General features: G+C 40.4%; 2 protein-coding genes and 2 non-coding genes across 4 annotated transcripts in view; 1 reads left to right on the plus strand and 3 right to left on the minus strand.

Annotated features, from left to right (window-relative positions):
- The window catches only part of CEP192 (centrosomal protein 192), a 134,200-nt gene that overhangs the window by 67,597 nt on the left and 40,661 nt on the right, over positions 1-25,942 (minus strand). Inside the window, 8 exon segments of the mRNA XM_049770896.1 lie at positions 8,007-8,095; positions 11,355-11,499; positions 14,057-14,205; positions 17,261-17,381; positions 18,816-18,868; positions 20,964-21,121; positions 24,198-24,323; positions 25,527-25,694. Coding sequence (XP_049626853.1) covers positions 8,007-8,095; positions 11,355-11,499; positions 14,057-14,205; positions 17,261-17,381; positions 18,816-18,868; positions 20,964-21,121; positions 24,198-24,323; positions 25,527-25,694 — 1,009 coding nt within the window.
- LOC126003809 (presenilin-2-like) lies at positions 9,424-10,967 on the minus strand (the record flags this gene model as incomplete). Its single annotated transcript, XM_049770164.1, is given in 2 exon segments — positions 9,424-10,535; positions 10,537-10,967. Coding segments are annotated over 2 exon segments (1,047 nt in total), but the record flags the coding sequence as incomplete, so codon positions are not given.
- On the minus strand, positions 12,341-12,504 carry LOC126005699 (U1 spliceosomal RNA). The gene has a single exon (XR_007494738.1). It is a non-coding gene; the product is annotated as a U1 spliceosomal RNA (small nuclear RNA).
- On the plus strand, positions 12,873-12,977 carry LOC126004861 (U6 spliceosomal RNA). Its single transcript, XR_007494097.1, has one exon. It is a non-coding gene; the product is annotated as a U6 spliceosomal RNA (small nuclear RNA).

Consider the following 25,942-nt stretch of genomic DNA (forward strand, 5'->3'; position numbering starts at 1 on the left):
TCGGGCCTAAGATTTGACCCAGTGTGAGGCTTCATCCACGGAGGACTCCCCTCCCTTAGAGGCAAGTCAGCCCATCCAGAAAGGGAGGAGCCAGAGGAGTGTGCTGCCTACATCATATAGACAATGAATACCACCACAACACGTAGAAAAACCCACAATACAAGTGTGACAATGGGGAAACAACGCAGGCCAGCATCAGACATAGAGAATGAAGATGACAATTCTGAGGACCAGATAATGACTGAACAACTAATCAACCTCTCAGATAAGGACTTTAGACTAGCAATATGGAAAGTGCTCAACAGACTCCAAGAAACCATGGATCGAGTTGAACAGAACACTAATAAGAACCAAGAAAATATGAAGGCAGAAATGACAAAACTCCAAACTGAAATAACATGTCAACTAACAGGACTGAAAAAGTCAGTAAACGAAGTGAATGACAAAATGGACAAGCTCTGGGACAGGGTATCAGAAGCTGAGAATAGACTTGGTGCTGTGGAAGATGAGATACATAACAATTCCATACAGCAGGAGAGATTGGACAAAAAACTTAAAGCAAATGAGCAGACAATGGAAAAATTAGTCAAAGAATGGGAACAGACGAAAATAGAAGTCTATGATAAGATCAACAGAAACAACTTAAGAATCATTGGAGTCCCAGAGACCCAGGAAGAAAATTTCCAGGAAGAATCAATGGTCAAGAACATCATTAAAGAGAAACTTCCAGAGCTAAAGAATATATGTGATCAAATCCTGCATGCCCGAAGAGTACCAACCAAAAGAGACCCCAGAAAAACCACCCCAAGACACATCCTAGTCACAATGACAAATCCCACAGATAGAGACAGAATTCTGAAAACAGCAAGATCAAAAGGGGAAATCATGTTCAAGCAAGCTTCCCTGAGATTTACAGCAGACCTGTCACCAGAAACGCTCAATGCCAGAAAGCAGTGGTGGGATATTGTGACAAGACTGAATGAAATGAATGCTTCACCCAGAATACTATACCCAGCAAAACTCACTTTCCGGTTTGATGGAAGAATACATGGTTTCACAGACAAAAAACAGCTCAGAAACTTCACAGACACAAAACCAGTCTTAAGAGAAAAACTGAAAGACCTAATCTAAGACAAGACTACCCAAAAGACACACCAAATTTTGAAATAAAGATGGCGTTAAATCCCAGGACAATTCTTTCTCTCAACGTCAATGGACTAAATGCACCAGTTAAGAGACACAGAGTGGCTAAATGGATCAAAAAACTCAATCCAACCTTCTGCTGCCTACAAGAAACGCACCTGAATAGTCAGAACAAACATAGACTCAAAATAAAAGGCTGGAGAAAAGTTATCCAAGCAAACAACACCCATAAAAAAGCTGGAGTGGCCATACTAATATCAGATAATGCAAACTTTATACTCAGGAAGGTTGTAAGGGACAAAGACGGACATTTTATATTAATCAAGGGGTACGTAGAGCAGGAAGAATTCACTCTCCTAAACATATATGCACCGAATGAGGGGCCAGCAAAATATTTAATACAACTGTTGACAAATCTGAAAAATAATATCAACAACAACACAATAATTGTGGGGGACCTTAACACGGCTTTGTCAACACTGGACAGGTCAACCAGACTGAAACCCAACAAGAATATACTAGACCTGAGGAGAGAAATGGAAGAAAGAGGCCTAGTGGATATATATAGGACACTCCATCCCCAGAAACCTGGATACACATTCTTCTCCAATGTACATGGGACATTCTCCAGGATAGACTACATGCTGGCACATAAAACATACCTCCATAAGATCAAGAGGATAGAAATTTTGCAGACTACCTTCGCTGACCACAAGGCTCTGAAATTATTTGTGAACTCCAAAGGGACTCAGAAGAAACACTTTAACACCTGGAAGTTAAACAGCCTCATGCTCAATAACCAGTGGGTCCGAGATGAAATCAAGGAGGAAATAAAAAGGTTCCTGGAAACAAATGACAATAAAGACACAAACTCTCAGAACTTATGGGACACAGCAAAAGCAGTACTGAGAGGAAAATTTATAGCTTTGCAAGCACACATCAGGAAGGAAGAAGGAGCTTACCTGAGTAGCTTAATGACACAGCAAATAGAACTAGAAAATGCTCAACAAAAGGACCCAAGAATAGGAAGACAGAAGGAAATAACAAAGCTGAGAGCAGAAATCAACGAAGTGGAAACTCAAAAAACAATCCGAAAGATCAACGAAAGCAAAAGTTGGTTCTTTGAAAAAATAAACAAGATTGATAGACCACTGGCAAACCTAACAAAGAAAGAGAGAGAGAGAAACTTGATAACTCGTATCAGGAATGAAAAAGGAGAGATCACTACTGATATGACAGAGATTCAAAGGGTAATCAGAAACTACTTTGAAAAACTCTACGCCACTAAAAATGAGAACCTGGAAGAAATGGATAAATTCTTGGACTCTTATAATCTTCCACGGTTGAAGGAAGAGGATGTAGCATATCTAAACACCCCCATCACCATTGATGAAATTAAAACAGTAATCAAATGTCTGCCGAAAAACAAAAGCCCAGGTCCAAATGGATTCACTAATGAATTCTATCAAACTTTCCAAGAGGAACTACTGCCAATCTTGGCAAGACTCTTTCATGAAATTGAACAAACAGAAACACGCCCAAATAGCTTTTAGGAAGACAACATCACCTTGATACCTAAACCAGACAGAGACGCTACCAAAAAAGAAAATTACAGACCAATATCACTGATGAATGCAGATGCAAAGATCCTCAACAAAATCCTGGCAAATAGGATTCAATGCCTCGTTAAGAAGATCATCCACTACGATCAAGTAGGTTTCATCCCAGGAATGCAAGGCTGGTTTAACATCCGTAAATCTATCAACATAATACACAACATCAATAACAAGAAAAATAAAAACCACATGATCATATCAATAGATGCAGAGAAAGCATTTGATAAGGTCCAACACCCATTCTTGATCAAAACTCTCAGCAAGATGGGAATGGAGGGAACCTTTCTCAATATAGTGAAGGCCATCTACCACAAGCCAGTGGCAAATATTATCCTCAATGGAGAAAAACTGAAAGCCTTCCCTCTAAATTCTGGCACAAGACAAGGCTGTCCTCTCTCACCACTCCTATTCAACATAGCACTGGAAGTACTTGCTATAGCGATTAGGCAAGAAAAGGATATCAAGGGAATCCAGATAGGAAAGGAAGAAGTCAAGCTCTCACTGTTTGCAGATGACATGATACTCTACTTAGAAAACCCTAAAGACTCTATCAAAAAGCTTCTAGAAACAATAGACTCATATAGCAAGGTGGCAGGCTACAAAATTAACACACAAAAATCAATGGCCTTTCTATATACCAATAGTAATAAGGATGAAATGGACATTAAGAAAACAACCCCATTCACAATAGTGCCACACAAACTCAAATATCTTGGAATCAACTTGACTAAATATGTGAAGGACCTATACAAAGAAAACTATAAAACTCTGCTCCAAGAAATAAGAGAGGACACACGGAAATGGAAACGCATACCCTGCTCATGGATTGGCAGGATTAACATCATCAAAATGTCAATACTCCCCAAGGCATTATACAGATTTAATGCCATCCCTCTAAAGATACCCATGACATTCTTCAAAGAAGTGGATCAGACACTTTTGAAATTCATTTGGAACAATAAACACCCTCGAATAGCTAAAGCAATCATTGGGAAAAAGAATATGGGAGGAATTACTTTTCCCAACTTTAAACTGTACTACAAAGCAACAGTTATCAAAACAGCATGGTATTGGAATAAGGATAGGTCCTCAGATCAGTGGAATAGGCTTGAATACTCAGAAAATGTTCCCCAGAGATACAACCATCTAATTTTTGATAAAGGAGCAGGAAATCCTAAATGGAGCAGGGAAAGCCTCTTCAACAAGTGGTGTTGGCACAATTGGATAGCCACTTGCAAAAAATTAAACTTAGACCCCCAGCTAACATCATGTACAAAGGTAAAATCCAAATGGATTAAAGACCTCGATATCAGCCCCAAAACCATAAGATATATAGAACAGCACATAGGCAAAACACTCCAGGACATTACAGGCATCTTCAAGGAGGAAACTGCACTCTCCAAGCAAGTGAAAGCAGAGATTAACAGATGGGAATATATTAAGCTGAGAAGCTTCTGCACCTCAAAGGAAATAGTGCCCAGGATACAAGAGCCACCCACTGAATGGGAGAAACTATTCACCCAATACCCATCAGATAAGGGGCTAATCTCCAAAATATACAAGGCACTGACAGAACTCTACAAGAAAAAAACATCTAACCCCATCAAAAAATGGGGAGAAGAAATGAACAGACACTTTGACAAAGAAGAAATACGCATGGCCAAAAGACACATGAAAAAATGTTCCACATCACTAATCATCAGGGAGATGCAAATCAAAACAACGATGAGATACCACCTCACACCCCAGAGAATGGCACACATCACAAAGAATGAGAATAAACAGTGTTGGCGGGGATGTGGAGAGAAAGGAACTCTTATCCACTGCTGGTGGGAATGCTGTCTAGTTCAACCTTTATGGAAAGCGATATGGCGATTCCTCCAAAAACTGGAAATCGAGCTCCCATACGATCCAGCTATACCACTCCTAGGAATATACCCTAGGAACACAAAAATACAATACAAAAACCCCTTCCTTACACCTATATTCATTGCAGCTCTATTTACCATAGCAAGACTCTGGAAACAACCAAGATGCCCTTCAACAGACGAATGGCTAAAGAAACTGTGGTACATATACACAATGGAATATTATGCAGCTGTCAGGAGAGATGAAGTCATGAAATTTTCCTATACATGGATGTACATGGAATCTATTATGCTGAGTGAAATAAGTCAGAGAGAGAGAGAAAAACGCAGAATGGTCTCACTCATCTATGGGTTTTAAGAAAAATGAAAGACACCCTTGTAATAATAATTTTCAGACACAAAAGAGAAAAGAGCTGGAAGTTCCAGCTCACCTCAGGAAGCTCACCACAAAGAGTGATGAGTTTAGTTAGAGAAATAACTACATTTTGAACTTTCCTAATATTGAGAATGTACGAGGGAAATGTAGAGCCTGTTTAGGGTACAGGCAGGGGTTGGGTGGGGAGGAGGGAGATTTGGGACTTGGGTGATGGGAATGTTGCACTGGTGATGGGTGGTGTTCCTTTTATGACTGAAACCCAAACACAATCATGTATGTAATCAAGGTGTTTAAATAAAAAAAAAAAAAAAAAAAAGAAAGGAGAGAGAAGGGACCACACTGACAGTAATAGTTGGGGTCAGAGAGATAGCACAATTGTAGAGAGCGATTTCTGAGCATAGAGCCAGAAGTAACTCCTGAGTGCTACCAGATGTGACCCAACAACCAAAATAAAATAAAAATAAAAATTAATAGTTGGTGGGGCCGGGCGGTGGCGCTAAAGGTAAGGTGCCTGCCTTGTCTGCGCTAGCCTTGGACAGACCGCGGTTCGATCCCCCGGTGTCCCATATGGTCCCCCAAGCCAGGAGCAACTTCTGAGCACATAGCCAGGAGTAACCCCTGAGCGTTACCGGGTGTGGCCCAAAAACCAAAAAAAAAAAAATTAATAGTTGGAAATGGACACACTGGACAAGAATTGGGAACTGAAAGAAATTAAAGTGATATGCATGATACCAAGTAAAAGGTGTCTAAAAAACACAGTGCCTAAAAAAGAGAAACAGGGAGAAGAGGGGGGGGAGAGAGAGAGAGAAAGAGAGAGAGACAGAGAGAGACAGAGAGAATATGCAAAGAAAAGTGTCTGCCATAGAGGCAAGCTGTAAATGAGAGTAGGATGGGAGGATAACTAGAGAAACTGGTAGCAGAAATGAACACTGGTGAAGGGAAGAAAATTGGAACATTGTATGACTGAAACTCAACTATCAACATTTTTTTTGGTTTTTGGGCCACACCCGGCAGTGCTCATGGGTTACTCCTGGCTGTCTGCTCAGAAATAGCTCCTGGCAGGCACGGGGGACCATATGAGACACCGGGATTCAAACCAACCACCTTTGGTCCTGGATCGGCTGCTTGCAAGGCAAACGACGCTGTGCTATCTCTCCGGGCCCAATTATCAACTTTTTAACTTTGTATCTCATGGTGATTTAATAAAAATCATTATTAAATGAATAAAAAATGACATTGAAAAAAATCACGGGGTTTAAATCTTAGTGCCAGTCTTTATTACCTAAATGACATGAAACCATTATTATCAAAATTATAAACTTCATCTTCACCTACTCACAAAGTAAAAACCACATTACTTAAAAATTTATATATAAAGCTGGAGCAATAGCACAGCAGATAGGGCATTTGCCTGGCATGCGGCAGACCAGGGTTCAATCCCCAGCTTTCCATATGGTCCCCCGAGCCTGCCAGAGTGTTTTTTTTTTTTTGTTTTTTTTTTTTTGCCTTTCTGCAGGGGAGGGCCACACCCTGTGACACTCACAGGGGTTACTCCTGGCTATGTACTCAGAAATTGCTCCTGGATGAGGACCATAGGGAATGCCGGGGGATCGAACCAAGGTCTGTCCAAGATTGGCCGCGTGCAAGGAAAACGCCATACTGCTGTTTTTTTTGTTTCGTTTTGTTTTGTTTTGCCGGAGTGATTTCTGAGTGCAGAGCTAGGAATAATCCCTGAACACTGCAGGATATGGCTCTCCCCCGCAAAAAATTCATATGTAAAAGTACTAAGAGAAAACAGATAGGTAGGTTCATATTCTTCAATGAATAGCATAAATTTAACATTCTAGGGGTTAAACTGTGTCTCTTGAAAAAGCTTTCCATAAGTCTATCTCAAAGACTCTCTGAACTGTGATCTTTTAGGAAAACAAGCTCCTCATAGATATAGTAGTCAAAGACTAAGATGAGCTTATCCTGGATCTGGGAAGGGCCTTCCTTCCAATGAGCGGCAGATTCTTTATAAGGAAAGAAGAAAATTTCGGATGTGCTAAAATGCAGGCAGGGAAGGTGATGTGAAGATGAAGCATACAGTGGCCTTGAATAGACAAGTCAGCTATTGGAAACTTCATCTAGAAGATCCTGTGAGATTCAATAACCAGAATTCTACCTTATTTTATAGTCATCTAAGTATTTTTTTTAATTTCCTGTAACTTTCATGAAGAGAGATGAACTATATGAATACAACACAAATGACAATATCTATCACTAAGAAGTTACCTGATTATGGTTTCTGTTGAAATGACCTAAGACGTTTAGCAATTTAATTCTCATTAATCATGTTTAATCACTAGAAAAATGATTACTGTATGATAACCGAATATGGTCCTTATCACCAAATGGCCACAGACATGTTTAGAAATAGCATAAACAATTGTATTTTGACAAAATTAGTAAGAAGCCACTACCTTTTTCCTTGTTTGCTATTTCTATGTTGCTCAAATGTGAAATTCTACTAATTAATATGATATAATTTGGGGGCCAGAGCAATAGTACAGTGGTTGGATGCTTGCCTTGCATGCAGCTAAACTGGGTTGATCCCCAAACTCCCATATGGTCCACTAAGCCCACTAGGAGTGATCCTTGAGCACAAAGCCAAGAGTAAACCCTGAGCACAGCCAGGTGCTATGGTTTCCCCTACCCAAAAAAAGTGGGGGGGGGGGATATCATTTTAAGCCAATACTGCAAATGACATGCAAATGATCAACAACTACAACACTGTATTATGAGGGAAATCCCATCAACTCCAAATACCTACTCTAGTTAGCAACCAAGTTTTGTACTGTTACTAGTTCCTGTGATAAGTAACAAATTCTTGAGCTTATTGACAAGATAACTTCAGCTTCAGATATTTTGTAGATCTAGTAAAATAATGCAATGCATGATACAATCATTGTAACAGAACATCAGATGAATTTTTATGAAAATATAGATTGTATAAAAACTTACACTGCAATGATCTGAAACTGAATCCTTCAAATTTTCTACACTGTTTTTCTCTTTAGTTCTCCAAGAATCAGAGGACAATGGCAACATATCTAAAATATAATGGAACAGAAAAAAAACACAGCAATGTCAGAGACAAAGAGATACAAACTCTTTTCTTCCACACAACTGATTCTGCTTCAATTCTTGACACCATATGATACCCAGAACACTGTAAATAATGACTGTTGTATGGTCCCCTGAGCCTGCCAGGGGAATAGAGCCAGGAGTAACCTCTGAGCGCCGCTGGGTGTGACCCAAAAAAAAAAAAAAAAAAAGAATGATTGTTAAGAACAGAGCCAGGAGTAAGTTCTGAGCAGAGTTGGGTGTGAACCGAATTCTTGCCCCCTCAAATTCAAAATTAGATTTATGTCAACAGTTTAGTAATCTTATGTAATAATTGCTATTTGAATTATTTTTATGTAATTTAATAGTTGGCAGTTAGGTATAAATATTATGATTTGCACAGAAGACAAAACTCTCAAAAGGCAATAGTGACAGACCCACACCACAGGATTCATTTCTAATTGTCAAAGATCTGAACAGAGCACAATCAGACATAGCATTAAATACCAGAAATACAAACTGTTTTCAATAACACAAAAGTATTTGACAAATCTTTTTAGTTTTTTGTGTTGACGGGTATTTGAGTATTATTAAAAGTTCTCTTGAAGAGAGAGAAAAACATGTCTGCAACAAAGGAGGCAGAGGAGAGAGTGGGAGGAACACTGGGAATATTAATATGGACTGATGATGGGAGTTGGATAGTGTACGACTGAAAATCATGAACAACTCTGTAACTATATCTCACTGTGGTTCAATTAAGGAATTTATCTTAAAAGATAAAATACAAGCTCTCTTGAAATGTTTTCAACTGTATAGTACAGCAGAAAGAGCACTTGCCTTTTAAACTTGGCATCTCACATGATCCTCCAAGTCTACCAGAAATAATTCCTGAGTACAAAATCAGGAGTAAGCCCTGACCATCACCAGGATGGCCCCAAAACCAAATCCCTTCATCCCACATAAAGAAAAGTTTCAACTGTCTAAATATTTGAGAGTGAAAAAATTAATTAAATTAAACCAAAGAAACGATTTTTTTTTCAACACAATTTATCTATTTATTGACAATAATATTAAGCCACTTTCCAGCAGTAACTACTGGTACAAGAATAGGACTGTTTCGTTTTTGTTTTTTGGGTTTTTTTTTGTGGTTTTTGGGTCACACCCGGCAGTGCTCAGGGGTTATTCCTGGCTCCAGGCTCAGAAATTGCTCCTGGCAGGCACGGGGGACCATATGGGGCGCCAGGATTCGAACCGATGACCTCCTGCATGAAAGGCAAACGCCTTACCTCCATGCTATCTCTCCGGCCCCAGGACTGTTTCTTAAGGTAATAAAATAATGATGACACCATAGACAAAAGCGTTGGGAATATTCCTTGCAGAGAAAATTGCCTTTTCTTCTCCAGCCACGGTGACCCAATGCCAAGTGCCATCCAGCATGATCGCCTGGTACCTCGAAAAGGAGTGCAGGTTCCTCATATCAGCTCTCTAGTAGCCCAGAGCTGGAAGTCTTCACACCCCTCCCTGTGTCCCCACTTTCTTCCCTCCGGGGGTTCCACTTCCTGCTTCCTGTCGCTGAAGCCAATGCTCCTGAAAGGGGTGCCAAGGTCCAGGGACAGGACAACTAGCACCAAAAAGCTGCTTTTTCCTCTTCTCAAAGTAAACACAATGCTTTTTAATTCTTATATATATATATATATTTCTTTTTTTAAAGGAAAAAAGTCTCAAAAATATATGGATATGGCACTAGAGTGTAAAACTATCGAACTGCATTCAGTTACATCTCCTAAGCTTCCGGCCTGTGGAGCCCTCTGTCAGATGTAGAGCTGATGGGAGGCCAAGGTATCCATGAAAGGGCGCACAAGGTTGTCTGTGGAGAAGTAGAAGATGAGCCCGAAGGTGATGGAGATAGGGAGTGCGGGCAGTGCCTTCTTGAACACGGCGAGCAGCAGTAGGGTCAGACACAAACCGATGAGGATGGCCACAAAGCAGGCCAGTGTGCCCACCAGCACACTGTAGAAGATGAAATCCCCGAGGCCGAGCTTCACGCCCCTTTCTTCCTCTTCCTCCAGTTCTTCCCCAGGGTAGCCAGGCAGCGGTGGTTCAAAGACTTCAGGGTATGAGGGATCTCCAAAACTATCATAGGAGTCTTCCTCCATCTCGGGGTCAAAGGGGAGCTGCAGGGCCCCCTGAGAGGAGGTATCCAGCTTGGCCATGCCCACTGTCCACACCATGGCAGATGAGTATATCAGAGCAGGAAATATGGGTTCGTTCCTTTCCTGGGCCGTTTCCACCAGCATTCTCAGTGGCCCTTTGGGGCACAGCACAGCCACAAGATCATACACAGAGATGGCCCCCAGGATGACCCACGCTGACCACTCAGGGAGGTACTTGATGAACACCAAGGCTATGAGTGCGCTGATCATGATGAGGTCCCTTCCAGTGGATGCACACCATGCCCACTGCCCCAAAGTTCCACACGGTCAGGAGGAGGGTGGGGTAGTCCATGGCCAAATTGTAGGTCTTGAGCACTTCTCGGAGGTAGATGTAGGTGAAGAGAAACAGCAACATCATTGAGGACATGATCAGCCATCCATGGATAAACTTGTAGCAGCGGTACTTATAGAGCACGACCAGGAAGATGGTCATGATCACGATGACACTGATCATGATGAGGGTGTTGAGCACAGAGTTGAGCAGGCGCTGGCCCACAGAGGGCGTGTCCTCGGTGAATGGGGTGTAGATGCTGAGAGAGAAGGGCAGGGCTACGGAATTCCCTCCTGCCGTCTCTGGTGTCCCCACCCTGAGGGAGCCTGGGGGATAGGCGGGTGGTGCTGCCCTGGGAAGCCCCCCAGGTCCGGCTCAGGCACTGCTGGGTACCAAAGGCCCTCTGACCCATCCCTGCCTCCACCCAGTCCGATGACTGAGGGAAAGGGCCTGGATGGCTGTCCTCCCCCACCCACCAAAGAAACGACTTTTAAAGAGGCTAGATGCCATATGAACTTTAAAGATAAAAGAATTTTATTTCAGGGGCCGGAGTGATAGCACAGAAGTAGGGCGTTTGCCTTGCAAGCTGCCAACCCAAGGTGGACCTGGGTTCAATTCCCAGAACCCCATATGGGCCCTCAAGCCTGCCAGGAGCGATTTCTGAGTGCAGAGCTAGGAGTAACCCCTGTGCACCACTGGGTGTGACCCCCAAAACAAAAACAAAAACAAAAAACAAAAAAAGAATATTATTTCAGTACTTACCAGTTCCAGGTACACAAACTACTTGACGTTTCTCAAATGTTTTATGGGGTATTTTAGAACTTCCTGAAGAGTGTGAACCATGGGAAGGCAGAGAGTTGCTATTTTCTGATAAAGATTTAGTGCTTAAGTTAACATCTTCATTTACCTATTGGAAGAACACCTAAGTTTTATTAATTTTTCAAATAAAAATACACATTTTAAAATAAAAAATGGTGAGCATTTTTGATATCACAGAAGGATGTCAAGCACTTAATACAAAAGAAATAAAAAAGTTATCATGTAAACCAGTGAACTCACTCTTTTCTAAAAGGCTTCAGCAATTATATTAATGTTAGTTAATAACACTTTTTTTTGTGTTTGTTTTGGTTTTTCTTTTTTTTTTTTTTTTTTTTTTTTTGGTTTTTGGGCCACACCTGGTGACGTTCAGATGTTACTCCTGGCTATGCACTCAGAAATCACTCCTGGCTTGGGGGACCTTATGGGATGCTGGGAGATCGAACTGTGGTCCATCCTAGGCTAGCACAGGCAAGGCAGATGCCTTACTGCTAGCACCACTGCTCCAGCCCCAATAACACTAACTTTTGAAAGTTGTTCAGGAAAAGGATATTCACATATAACCTTAAAATAAAGGAAAAGGAAACTTCACAAGACAATCTGTTTTACACCAATTTCACTGTAATTACCCAATAGTGGGACAGACAGAATTATATCTCCTATGACGCAAGAGAAGTAGACACATTAATGGGGCTGGAGCAATAGCACAGCAGCAGGGCATTTTTCCTTGCATGTGGTTGGACCAGGACAGACCTGGGTTCGATCTCTGTCGTCCCATATGGTCCCCCAAGCCAGGAGCAATTTCTGAACACAGTCAGGAGTAACCCCTGAGCGTCACCGAGTGTGGCCCGAAAACCAAAAAAAGAAAAAAGTATACCACATCATTAGTGTTAAGTCTCACTTTGTGTAGAAAAATAGTTGATTTTTTTTTTAAGAGGAGAGCGCAAACACAGTCCCCCACTACCACAAATTATGCAGTCGAGTTTCCCACATTTGGGGAAATCACAGGGGTCAGCACACCCGGAGTGCAATGAGTGAGCCTCGCCCTGGGGAAACCACCTTCGTGATCATGGTATCTCCCCTGCCAGGTAAGTATATAGTTAATTTTTAATAGCTAAATAGTTCGTTTAATTGTGAATTCTTATCACAATAATAAAGCATAAACATATATAGTATATGGGTAATTCTACAATGTATATTATAAACATACTTAATAAAATCACAAGTATAACCCTTGATTAAATCTTGGATAGAAAATAATAAAAAGAGGGCTGGAAAGATAGCATGGAGGTAAGGCATTTGCCTTGCATGCAAAAGGACGGTGGTTCGAATCCTGGCATCCCATATGGTCCCCTGAGCCTGCAGGGGACGATTTCTGAGCTTCGAGCCAGGAGTAACTCCTGAGCACTGCCGGGTGTGACCCAAAAACCAAAAAAAAAAAAAAAAGAAAATAATAAGACAAGAGTGCTCGCTTCGGCAGCGCATATACTAAAATTGAAACAATAGATTAGAGTAGCATGGCCCCTACACAAGGATAACATGCAAATTCGCAAAGTGTTCCATGTTTTGGGGGGGGTGCTAGGTGTGGCCCAAAAACCAATCAATCAATCAATAAATAAATAAAGTTTAAAAAATAAAAAAAGAAAGACATAAGAAGCTAGAGTGATGGTACAGGGAGTAAGGTGTTTGCCATGCATGTAGTTGACCTGGGTTCAATCCCCAGCATCCCAGAGGCCCTTGACTCCTGGCACCAGTGATCCTTGAGTACAGAGCAAGGAGAAAGCCCTGAACACCCAAAAATAAAACAAAAAAAAAAACAATGTGTAGCCTATTAGTTAAATCTGAGAACAAATGCATAATGATTTATAATGCATAATGATAATTATTTAATCTAAGGATTGTAGATAGTACAGCAGGTAGGACATTTGCTTTGCACTTGTCTGACCATGGTCCAATCTCCAAAACCTTGTATGGTCCCAAGTCTGCCAGGAGTAATTCTTGAGTACAGCTGGGTGTGGTCCAAAAGCAAAAATTACTGTATCAAAAAAAAGTGTATTTAGGAAAATGTCCTTATTCATATAAGATAAATGCTAAGATATAAAGATGAATGTCATACTATCTACAATTTATTTTTCAAATGACTCAGATAAATAGTTATATGAATGAACAAAGGAAATGCAAAGACGATAAATTCTAACAACTGATTACACTGGATAAGAGGCATTTAGATGTTCACAATACTACAATTTCATTTTTCTTTTCTTTTCTTTTTTTTTCTTTTTTTTTTTTGTTTTTTTGTTTTTTTGTTTTTGGGTCACACCCGGCAGCTCTCAGGGCTCAGGGGGTTCATCTCTACACTCAGAAATCGCTCCTGATAGGCTCGAGGGACCATATGGGGTGCCGGGATTCGAACCACCGTCCTTCTGCATGCAAGACAAACACCTTACCTCCATGCTATCTCTCCAGCCCCACAATTTCATTTTTCTGTGGCTAAAGGAAAGGTAAAAGAAGTAAAGAAAGACTGAAAAGATATTTCTCATAGTTCCTATCTGAAAGAAATAAAGCTCAAAAAAAGAAACTTGAATTATGACTAAATAGTCAAGCAATTATTTTCAAATATCTATAAAACCACACAGATTAGAACATACATGACTGGAACCACTGGTAGGTAACTTAAAATCTTTTTCTGAAGATCCCTGTCCTTCTAGGTCTTCATAAATCATTCCTGGAATTGCTAGTTGTTCAAAATAAGCCTGCAAATGATCATCATAAAACTCTTCATCATCAATATCGTCATCTAGATAAAATGGAGAAACATTTCAGATAGGCTTCAAAGCAGTGATGATGAAAAAGTAACTGATTTACTGATTTAACTAATGGTGCCAAGGATCAAACCCAAGGTATTTTACTGGTACACTCCATCACCAGCCCTGAACTGGAACATTTAACCAGAAATATTGTTAAAATATAAATGGATCAATGGCCAAATTGGTTTTATTCTCTTTTAGAGGATAGTACAGAAAAAAATCCTGGCATATATATATATATATATATATATATACACATACATATATACACATACATATATACACATATATATATCAGAATATTGCTGTGGCATTTCAGATAAGAAATTAGATTATTCAAAAACTAGGACAGGGGCCCGGAGAGATAGCACAGCGGTGTTTGCTTGCAAGCAGCCGATCCAGGACCAAAAGGTGGTTGGTTCGAATCCCGGTGTCTCATATGGTCCCCCTTGCCTGCTAGGAGCTATTTCTGAGCAGAGCCAGGAATAACCCCTGAGCAACGCTGGGTGTGGCCCAAAAACAAAAAACAAAAAACAAAAACTAGTGTAACTCCACCCTGGATTTAGGTGTTCCTATCTGAGACCCACCCATTTCTGGGAGGGGTCTTGGGAACCGGATATTAGGTGTGACCTTACCTGCAAGACCCGGCCCATTCCTGGGAGGGGTCTTGGAATAGGTAGATAAACCCTGGAGCCTGGGGATGAGGGGCTCTCAGGAAGATGGCTGAATTATAAGATGCAGGGCTAAGAATGGCCAAATGCTTGAAAGGTTATGAGATAGGCCACACACCTGTGGTGGTCAAGGCATGAATAAAGATGATGCTTCCTAATGCCTGCATGTGAGTGAGTGATTTCGCCTTTCACCTGCCAGCTGGATGGGGGATGAAGCCACGTGGCTGGGGCCTAAGCACAAAGGCCTCCATCCTTCACCATCCAGCTCAATCCTTAATTAATTAGTGCAACAAACTAGGACAGGAAGGATGTAATTACCAAAAACAAAAGAGAGAAATAAGCCTATCACAGAAAAAAATTTTTTTTCAAGAAACAAAAATAATGGTACCACATAAAATGAGACCTTAAAAGAAGTGCTACATACTGATAGCTAGGATTTAGAAATATTCAAGCTCTACTTTACTTATTTTCATGAAGTAAAATCGTTTTTTATTGAAATTTTCTTAGGAAGATGTAAGAGGAAAGAAAGAAAGAAAGAATATGAGAAAAAGAGAAAATGGGCTTCCCCAGAATGAAGAAAAATATAAGCAAGATTTGTGTTCAAGGGAGAACACAAACTTTAAGAGCAAGCCTCAACCTCCACTTAAAAAGAAAACAAACCTGAGTTGCAAAGAAATAAAACAATATTAATAGTGGATGGTTTTTAATATTCTTTTTTTGTTTTGTTTTGTTTTGTTTTTGGGTCACACCTGTTGCTCCTGGCAGGCTCGGGGGACCATACGGGATGCCAGGATTCAAACCAATCACCTTCTGCATGAAAGGCAAACGCCTTACCTCCATGCTATCTCTACGGCCCCGGTTTTTACTATTCTAATGCCCAGCTCAGCAAGAGCAATAAAAAAATTAACTTAGTCACTAGTAATGGTGTCATTAGTTGTCACTGCCTTGTTATTTCATTTATCTTTCCTCCTTTCTCTTTTGTGATTGTGATGGCTAGTGACCAGGTGTCCACACACTCCACTATGATGCTAAAGGGTTGCACATTGTTAGAATGTCAAGAATTACAAAGAATGGGCAGCACCCCGCTCACACAATATGTGATCATTCTATGTCTGTCTCACTCAGCATGATACTCTCTCCATTTCTTTTTTTGTTTTGTTTTGTTTTGTTTTAACATGTTTATTACAACAGATACAGTTCACAGCTGACTACCTTTGTTTCCTCTTTTCCCTCCCACAACCAAATTTATTGGGCCATTTCTTTATATTTGAGCAATCAATGTAGTTTCAGCACACATACCCAGCAGTACTTTAAGTCCATTCTTACAGGGTGCAAATGGATTTCAAGAATTTATACAAACAAGTGGGTTATGCTCAATCACTGCAATTTTAAGCTACTGTACACAGGAATGAAAAGATTATAGAAAAGTGCCATAGCAACAGTGCCTTAAGAAAGGAGAAAAAGAGGAGCCTTAAAAAAAATGGATAAAATCAGATCAAAGATTTCAGAGGGAAAGGATACTCTCTCCATTTCTATACATGTATAAGCAAGTTTCATAACTTCATATTTCCTAATAGCTGCATAGTAATCCACTATGTAAATGTACCAGTTTCTTTATCTACTCATCTATTCTCAGGCACTTGGGTTGTTTCCAGATTCTGGCTATTGTCAATAGTGCTGCAATGAAAATTTTTGGTCCCACTCCTTTCTTAAAAAGAATACAACTTCTGAACAGTAGCACAGTGGGTATAACATCTGCCTTGCAAACAGCTGACCCAGGTTTGATCCTCAGCATCTCATATGGTCCCATAAGCACCACCAAGAATAACTGCTGAGTGCAAAATCAGGAGTAACCTGAGCAATACAAGGTGTGACCAAAAAATTGCTCTTCTATTTCCTTCTAGTTCCTTTTCTTTGCTCTATTACTCTCTATACCACCCTCCACCCAACTTGTTAATTAATCACTAGAATTTTTTTTCCATTCTTTAAATTGTACTGTAGGTAACATGGTTACAATAGTGTTAATGTTTTTGATGTAGAAGGTTCTATCAGTGTCACCTTTTTTCAAAATGTCCAAGAACATCATTCTTATGTTGTTCACTCCTGCCAATTCTCCCTACCCCAACTTCCTCCCACTGCTTGGTAATCTGCTTCATAAATAAAGGCCAAAGTTTTGTCAATATTCTGTACTGTCTACAGTAAAAAATGTTTTACAGATCTTATAATTTCAGAAAAGTCACCATGTGAAAGCTAGGAAGTAGGAGAAAAAGAGAAGGCACAGAAAACCTGGCAGAGTAATTTCCCACAAAGTGAAAAAAGCTGAGTTTTAATACCAAGAGACAAACTAAGGAAAATCTAAGTTACTTTACAGTACCAGAAGAATCTTCCATACTGGCCAGTGATACAAGTTTCTCATTTTCTAATAAACTAGCATGGCAAAAGTCACTGTTTAGAATCTTATCTTCAAGATGTTTTCCAGTATCAGCAACAGTAATCTATAAGAGATAAAACGGAAATAGGAGAAATATACTCATTACTTTCAAAACCATGGTGTACGCTTGCCAACAAAGGTCCTCTCCTGTGCTATCTATAATTCCACAACTCAGACCTTAAAGAGAAGTTGTTCTGTAGCTTTCTTATAGCCCCTCTATCACTTCCTTTCCCTGACCCATTAACTGAGATACCCTTAAGATCAGAGATCTTAAACTGCATATGCTCGGAAGACATCACAGTAGATGGACCAGGCCTGAAATACAGTGCTTGCCTTGCATACAGGAGTAACCCTTGAGTATCTAAGGGTGTGGCCTCAAAATAAAAACAAGCATGGGCCTGCAGGAGGAAAACAAAACAAAACAAAACAAAACAAAAAAAAATATATATATATATATATATTTGGTTCTTGGACCACACCGAGTAGCACTCGGGTTACTCCTGGCAGGCTCAGATCAAATGGGACGCCAAAGATCAAACCTGGGTCGACCTCATGCAAGGCCAGCACCCTCTCCACTGTACTAACATTCTGGGCCCAGAAATAAATATTAATAGCAAAACAGAACTTAGAAGCTGACATTGGACACTTCTAAATTTTACTCTTCAATCCATGGACCATATAATCTGAAGGGCACCCAGAAGATCAAGTCAAGTACACTAATAGCTTGATAGGCTTTCTAACAGATATTTTCTCATTTCTTCCCCATCCCACTGTAACATGCACAAAAAAAAAAGTGCTTTATCCCCTGTACTATCTCTCTGACTCACATTTCTTCCACTTTTTATAATGTATCTAATGTTTCTATGCTTATTATCAATGGCTTCTAATACTTTTAAGAAGTCAACACTTGAAACAAGCTTTGAGAAATAAATTACAAGTAGCCTTCATATTCAGAGTCTACATCCTTAAATCTAACCAATTATACATGAAAAATTGGTACTATGTAGCTAGTTTTATAAGTTACATCTGTAGCTAATGTGTGTCATTCTCTAAGCAATAAAATGTAATAAATATTTATGTAGCACTTCTTTGAATTTGCTTTTTTAACTAACTTAGAAATTATTTTAAATATCCAGGAAGATATATAATTATAAGCAACATGATATACAGAAAGAACTTGAGCTTCTGAGGGTCACAGATCCAATTCCACTGACATTGAGAGTTACTACATATTAAGTTTTTTTTTTTGGTTTTTGGGCCACACCCGGCGGTGCTCAGGGGTTACTCCTGGCTCTCTGCTCAGAAATAGCTCCTGGCAGGCACAGGGGACCATATGGGACACCGGGATTCGAACCAACCACCTTTGGTCCTGGATGAGCTGCTTGCAAGGCAAACGCCGATGTGCTATCTCTCCGGGCCCTACATATTAAGTTTTTATCAGACATGTAATGACTTTCACTCTTAGTAATACCCCAGAAATGAACAAGAATAAAATTACCTTGTTTTCTGTATTATTCATGCAAGAAGGTAAACAAAAAATAATTGGTGAGTCTGTTTAAGAAAAAGAAAAACAGTAATCACTCAAAATGTCATTCAAAAACTGAATGACATTACTTTATCAATAAGATATTCAATACATATATATAAAGACCATTGCTATTTATTTTATTTGTGGCAATACCCACTGACACTCAGGAGCTATTCCTAGCTCTCTGCGGTGTTCAGGGAACCCTATATAGTGCTGGAATTCAAACTAGGATCAGTCTTATGCAAGATAAACACTTTATCTCCTGTATTATCTCTGTATCTTGGAAAAAAACCACTTTAACATTTTCCTTTAATTTGTTAGTTTGGGGGCCACACTCAGTTGTGCACAAGGCTCCATTTGATCTACACTAAGAGATCACTCCTGATGAGGCTCAGGGGACCACATGAGATTGAACCCAGGTGGGTTACATGCCAGACAAACAGCACCTTTCCTATTATACCATCTCTCTGGCCTCAAAAGGGCCGTTTTTAAATGATGATATAGGAGCTCATTTATTGGTCACTTAAATTAAAAACTGTTACAGTACAGAGCACGTAAAATCATATACAGGGTGCCTAAGGGAAAAAATTATCTGCACCATTTTAACAAACCTGACAAACAACAAATAGGAATGACAATTAAAGTTATAAAATAAAGGAGGTGAAGCAAGTCTAACAAAAGTCTCATATTAACTGGAATGAAGGCTGCCAGAGAGATAGCAATACGGTAGAGTATTTGCCTTGCATGCAGCCAATCCAGGATGGACCCGGGTTCAATTCCCTGCATCCCGTATGGTCCCTCAAGCCTGCCAGGGGCGATTTTTGAGCACAGAGCCAGGAGTAACCTCTGAGTGCCATTGGGTGTGACCCAAAAACTAAGAAAAAAAAAGCCTGGAATGAAGGAACAGGTACTGGAGATATTTTTTTGTTTTTGGGGTCACACCTGGCAGCGCTCAGGGGTTACTCCTGGCTCAGCGCTCAGAAATCACTCTTGGCAGGTTTGGGGGACCATATGGGATGCCCGGATTCGAACCACCATCTGTCTTGGATCGGCTGCTTGCAAGGCAAATGCCCCACCGCTGTGCTATCTCTCCAGCCTGGAGATATTTTTTAACTGATACACCGCTGGGCCCTGTGGCTGACTCATGGGAAAAAAGTGCCTTCCTTGCAAGTGTGAAGTCATGAATGAATCCCTGATGTGGCACACAAATATTGAACATATTTGCAGGGCTCTCTTTTGTAGGATCCCAGGAACACAACAAAATGTCACATCCAGGGCACAATCAAATTTGGGTGTGAGAACATATCCAAGCATCACAAACACACAGGCATTCCTCACAGGCACGATACCAAGGATAAAACCCCAGGTCATCCCAACAGCAGCAGGAGGTAGTCTGGAGAATAAAAAATATGAGGGAGAGAGGGGAAAGAAAGAGAGAGAAGAGAAAGAGAGATGTATGCCACAGAGTTAGACTTGGGGTAGTGTGTGAGGGAAAGTGGGGATATTGGTGGCAAGAAATGTGCAATGATAAAGAAATGGGTGTTGGAATAGGATATTATGTGACAGACTCAATTACAGACAAACTTAGTAGCTGTTATTTCATGGATATTTAATTAAAAATTTATTAATTAGAGGCCGGAGAATAGCACAGCTGTAGGGCATTTGCCTTGCATGTGGCCAACCTGGAAGGGATCCGGTTCGATTCCTGGCATCCCATATGGTCCCTCAGCCTGCCAAGGGCAACTGCTGAGTGCAGAGCCAGGAGTGACCCCTCTGAGCGATGCCAGGTGTGACCCAAAAACCAAAAAAAAGCACAAATTTAATACAATTTCACTGATAGTTTATAGACAATAAATTACCATTTTAAAGCATACAACGCAGTGTTTCTCAGTACATTAGCAGAATTATACAAGCACCATCATAAGTCTTTTCACCACTCCAAAAATATTATGATCCATTAGCAGTGTCGCCCCATTCTTTTCTTCCCTGCAGTCAATAGCAACTACAAATCTACTTTCTCTCTGCAAATTTGCCTATTCAGTATTAATATATTTATCTATGCGGTGAAAGAAAGGGAGGGGGAGGAAAAAGAGGGAGGAAATTCTAATAGATTAGTACCTTGCTCTTGTTCCCGTGGTGAAATTCTATCATCTTGGTTCTGAGAGAGATTTTCAGTTTTGGCTTCCTTCTTTTCTTTTCTAGCTCCATCCCTTTGAAACACTGACTCAGTAAGAAGAGAATCCGACAGATGTTGACCCTCTGGAGGGCTCTTCTTTCTAGAAATAGAATGTGTTTTGATTAGAGTCCATAACAAAATACTAGTTACCTTGGGTAAAACTATGTTATCCATTAATCAGTTATGCACTTCATCTACCAAAAAGGAAACAAAATGAATATAGTAAAGAAATATTCCTGAGATTAGCAACTTCATATGGGGTTCAGTGACATACATCGATTTTTCTAGCAAAAAATCAAAGAGAATATACACTGCTATTCTGCCTCAAGAAATTAAAAGGGGGAGTTATTTCCTTTTCAAATTATTTCTAAATATCAAATCTAAAGAAAAATTTAGCTAACTAATTATAAAGGATATTGGCATGTTTACCAAATAATTCATTCCCTAAATGCTAAAGGCTTGAAATGTTTTCTTTTAGTCCTGCCACTCTTCTTTAGTCTTCCTCTTTCTGTCCACCTCCTTAAAAATGGATGAAAATATTTTCCCTTAAATGCAGCTTTCTTCTCAATCTACTATAAAATCTCCTGGTGGTATGACAGTTCACCCCAGCCACTTTACCAGAAAGAAGAGTCAGAAAAGAACTTCAGGAAAAAGTCCCTGTGACATATCTCAGGAGAGTCTTAGATCTGGCCAGGACTGAGAGCACTGGCATTAGTAGCTGCTTTCTTGCCTCCCCAACAACAAAATCTTCTACTTCATCTTCTTGAAGGCTCTGGATCTTGCTATAATGATACCCTCTCCCTGAAAGTTCCCTTACTTCACTGCTTCAAGGAATACCTGGATGTCCTTGAGGACACTTTTCCCAGAAGACCTATTAAATGGGGACTACTGTCTCTCCAAAGCCTCAGGGAGAGATGGAATATGACTGTGTGTGCATTCCCTATACCACTTCAAGATCACTCTGCCCAAAGTCCCCCACAGCTCAGATTCACGATTCACCTTTTTTTGTTGTTGTTGGTTTTTGGGTCACACCTGGCCACACTCAGGGGTTACTCCTGGCTCTATGCTCAGAAATTGCTCCTGGCAGGCTCAGGGGACCATATGGGATGCCGAGATTTGAACCACAGTCCTGCATGAAAGGCAAACGCCTTACCTCCATGCTATCTCTCCAGCCCCAGATTCACCTCTTTTCATCTGCCTTCTTTGCCTGCATATCACAACTCTGAGCTTCTAAAGCCACCTGAGAATCCAATCAATTAACCTACTCACATTTTATTCACCCACAACCCTTTGATATCCTTTCCTCTTCTACAACCCAAATACCAAAGGTAAATCATCCTTTACACTCAATTCCCTTGTCCCTCTGGGCCTTTATTAAGTCCAACCTCTTGACCTACTTTTCACATGCGCTCCAGCAGCTGTACTGAATACAACTGGGGCAAACATCACCATCCCATGAGCAGCTAAATCCCTAACCACTGGCACTCAAATTAGACTGCTGGTGCTATCTAACAACTATATTTCTCCTATTCATTCATTTTCCCACAAACATATGTATATTATTTTAATGTAGTGTCTAAAAGTCACCAACTCTTCCTCCTTCACTGAATCAATGACCACAATTCCTACTTCACTGAGAAACCTGAAGCACTGAAAAAAAAAAAACAACTTTCAAATTCTCTTTTTGTTTTGTTTTGTTTTGTTTTGTTTTTTTTTGTCTTTTGTTTTTGGGCCATACCAGGTAATGCTCAGGGGTTAATCCTGGCTATGTGCTCAGAAATTGCTCCTGGCTTGAGGGACTATATGGGAAGTTGGGAATCAAACCCAGGTCCATCCTGCACAGCCATGTGCAAGGCAAATGCCCTACCGGTGTGCTAATGCTCTGGGCCCCCAAATTCTCATTACCACAGAGTCCACCTCTGTATCTGTTCCTGCAGAACTGTTTGTTTTTTTGTTTCTTTTGGTTTTTGAGTCTTACCGGGCAGTGCTCAGGGGTTACTCCTGGCTCTATGCTCAAAAAAACACTCCTGGCAGAATCCTGGGGATCATTTGGGATGCCAGGAATCAAATCCAGCATTCAGGGTCAGCAGCATTCAAGGCAAACACCCTACTGCTGTGCTATCACTTCAGCCCCTCAGAGAAGAACTGTGTAAAGTGCTGCCCATCTGAATTCATTACTTCACCTTACCTTGGTGGCTTATGTATGCAGACATTTCTCTCCAGTCATTCTCTTTACCTTGTACATATAAAATTTCCCTTTCCAGGGATCAGAGCACAGTGGGCAGGGAGTTTGCCTTGCATGTGGCCAACCTAGGTTTGATATCCATGGCTCCTATATAGTCTCCAGAGCCTGCCAGAAGTGATTTCTGAGTGCAGAGCTAGGAGTAACCCCTGAGCGCCAACGGGTGCAGCCCAAAAACCAAAATAAAAAAGATTTTCCTTTTCAGTTCTTGTTTCAGCAGCACATGTACTAAAATTATTTCCCTTTCCAGCAGATCATTCATATTATCTAAACATGATTTATAGAAAATAAAAATGAAAATACCTTTTTTTCACCACATAACCATAACACCATTTTTCAGTCCAAATATTGGCTTATAATCTTCCATTAAGTAGCCATCACCTGGCACTAAATGGTCCACAAGCACCGCCAGGTGGCCCTGAAAACTGTAGCTGTGGTCTTGGACACCCCTAAGGACCACCAAGGTGGTGTTGGCAAGCCCAAGCATGGTATCTTGGTATCTTGACACTAAACTGTAGGCTCAGCTGACCATAAACTACCCACAAGAGTGCCTACACCTCCATAGCACCATTTGAAAAGGAGCAGCAACACACCCACCAAAACAAAAATTACAAAAATAAGTTCATTAAAAAAAATATGGGGCCAGAGAGATAGCACAGAGGTAGGGCATTTGCCTTGCATGCAGCTGATCCAGGACGAATGGTTCAAATCCCAGCATCCCATATGGTCCCTTGTGCCTGCCAGGAGTGATTAACCCCTGAGCGCCACCGCCGCCGCTGGGTATGACCCAAAAAAAAAAAAAAAACAACCAAAAACAACAAACAAAAAAAAGAATGAGTTCATCAGAGACACTTGACTCTTCATAGTTCTGAAAGAGACTCAGTTTAAGACAGTGAAAGCAATATAAAGAAGCAACATAAAGGTATAAACTTACTCATCATCTTGGAAGTTGAGCTGTAGCCTCTCCTTTGGTTCAGTTTCACTCTGGCTACTGGGAGAAGATGCAGATGGAAGTGAAAATCTCTCTTCTGCTAAAAAAGATGCCTGGACATCAGCATATCTACACACACAAACAAAATGGTATTTAATTATTAATTTTGTTGTTGTTGTTGTTTTGTTGTTTTTGGGTCACACCCAGCAGCACTCAGGGGTTACTCCTAGCTCTACGCTCAGAAATCGCTCCTGGCAGGTTCGGGGGACCATATGGGATGCCAGGATTCAAACCACCGTCCTTCTGTGTCTAAGACGTCCTTCTGCGTCTAAGACGTCCTTCTGCGTCTAAGACAAAAGCCCTACTGCTGTGTTATCTCTCTGGCCCGGTTATTATTTTTAAATAATTAAATGGTCATGCTATTAATTAATGAATAATTAATGTCCATGTTTAGGGTGTACAAACTTGCTGTCCCTCTACCACCACCAAAAATTAAAATTGGCTTAAAATAACTAAATGATGAAAGATCAAAGTCACCAAGACACAGAGTTTCATGGCTATAAAGCCAACTACAAATAGGATTCCAGAGTTCAAAACTGTATCCTGTGTGCAATGCACTGAAAACCTGTTGTTCAGCAAGTGGGTATTTATGCATTAAGAGAGTCAGAGAAATTTGAAAGCCTCCAGATGCTGAGTGAGTTGATTATTTAGTTCCTTCATTCCAATAGTGAAGAATGGCACTTAGCAAATAAATGTTTAGGTTGAGAAAAGAACAGGAGCATGGCCTGAGATATATAAGCAAAAGCAAATCAAATGTTCCTTATCACATAGGATGGGAAAACTACCCTATCACATTAGCAGATACAACTCAAATTAGCAAGGGCCGGAGAGATAGCATGGAGGTAAGGCATGCATGCAGAAGGATGATGGTTTGAATCCCAGCATCCCATATGGTCCCCCAGACATGCCAAGGGCGATTTCTGAATGTAGAGCCAGGAAACCCCCCTGAGCGCTATTGGGTGTGACCCCAAAACAAAACAAAAACAAAAACAACTCAAATTAGCAACAGCCAACAGACAAAATATTAAGGATGGAAAAAACAATGGGCCAAAATATAGCTAGTGCTCAATTCAAAGTCTACCCACCAATCTATCACTGCACTGGTATGGCAATAAACTAGGAAAGGTATGTTAACTTTTACCTTGTTCTATGTTTACTTTATGTATCTGGTCCTCTACCTCAGAAATTATTCTCCAGTTTGAGCAACTGTATAGAAACATTAGTATAGATTTCTGTATCTACAAAATATTCTTTTGTTTAAACAAATCTCACCTTTTCTCAGTGCTGGACTTATCTTTAGCAAGAGTTGAAACTGCAACTGGTAAGCCAAGATTTGAAGTAAGAGTGACATTTCCCAAAGTCCCACTGTTGCCAAGAAATGAATTGGTTAAAAAACTTGGAAAGGACTCTTCAATTATACCTTGAAAATCTTCCATCTCACTGTAAGAATAAAAGCAGTTTTTATAAACCAAATATCATAAAATGTTTAGAAATAATTAAGAGCACTAATCACACAAATCCTGAAAACTGATAAATCTTAGAGAAAAGAAGCATCTTTTTGGCACAGCACTGAGATAAGATAATTTTCAGAATACTTCTCTTTTTTTTTTTATTTTTATTATTTTGGGGTCACACCCGTTTGGTGCTCAGGGGTTATTCCTGGCTAAGCGCTCAGAAATTGCCCCTGG

Source organism: Suncus etruscus, chromosome 3 (genome assembly GCF_024139225.1).
Source record: "Suncus etruscus isolate mSunEtr1 chromosome 3, mSunEtr1.pri.cur, whole genome shotgun sequence".
Taxonomy (NCBI): Eukaryota; Metazoa; Chordata; class Mammalia; order Eulipotyphla; family Soricidae; genus Suncus; species Suncus etruscus.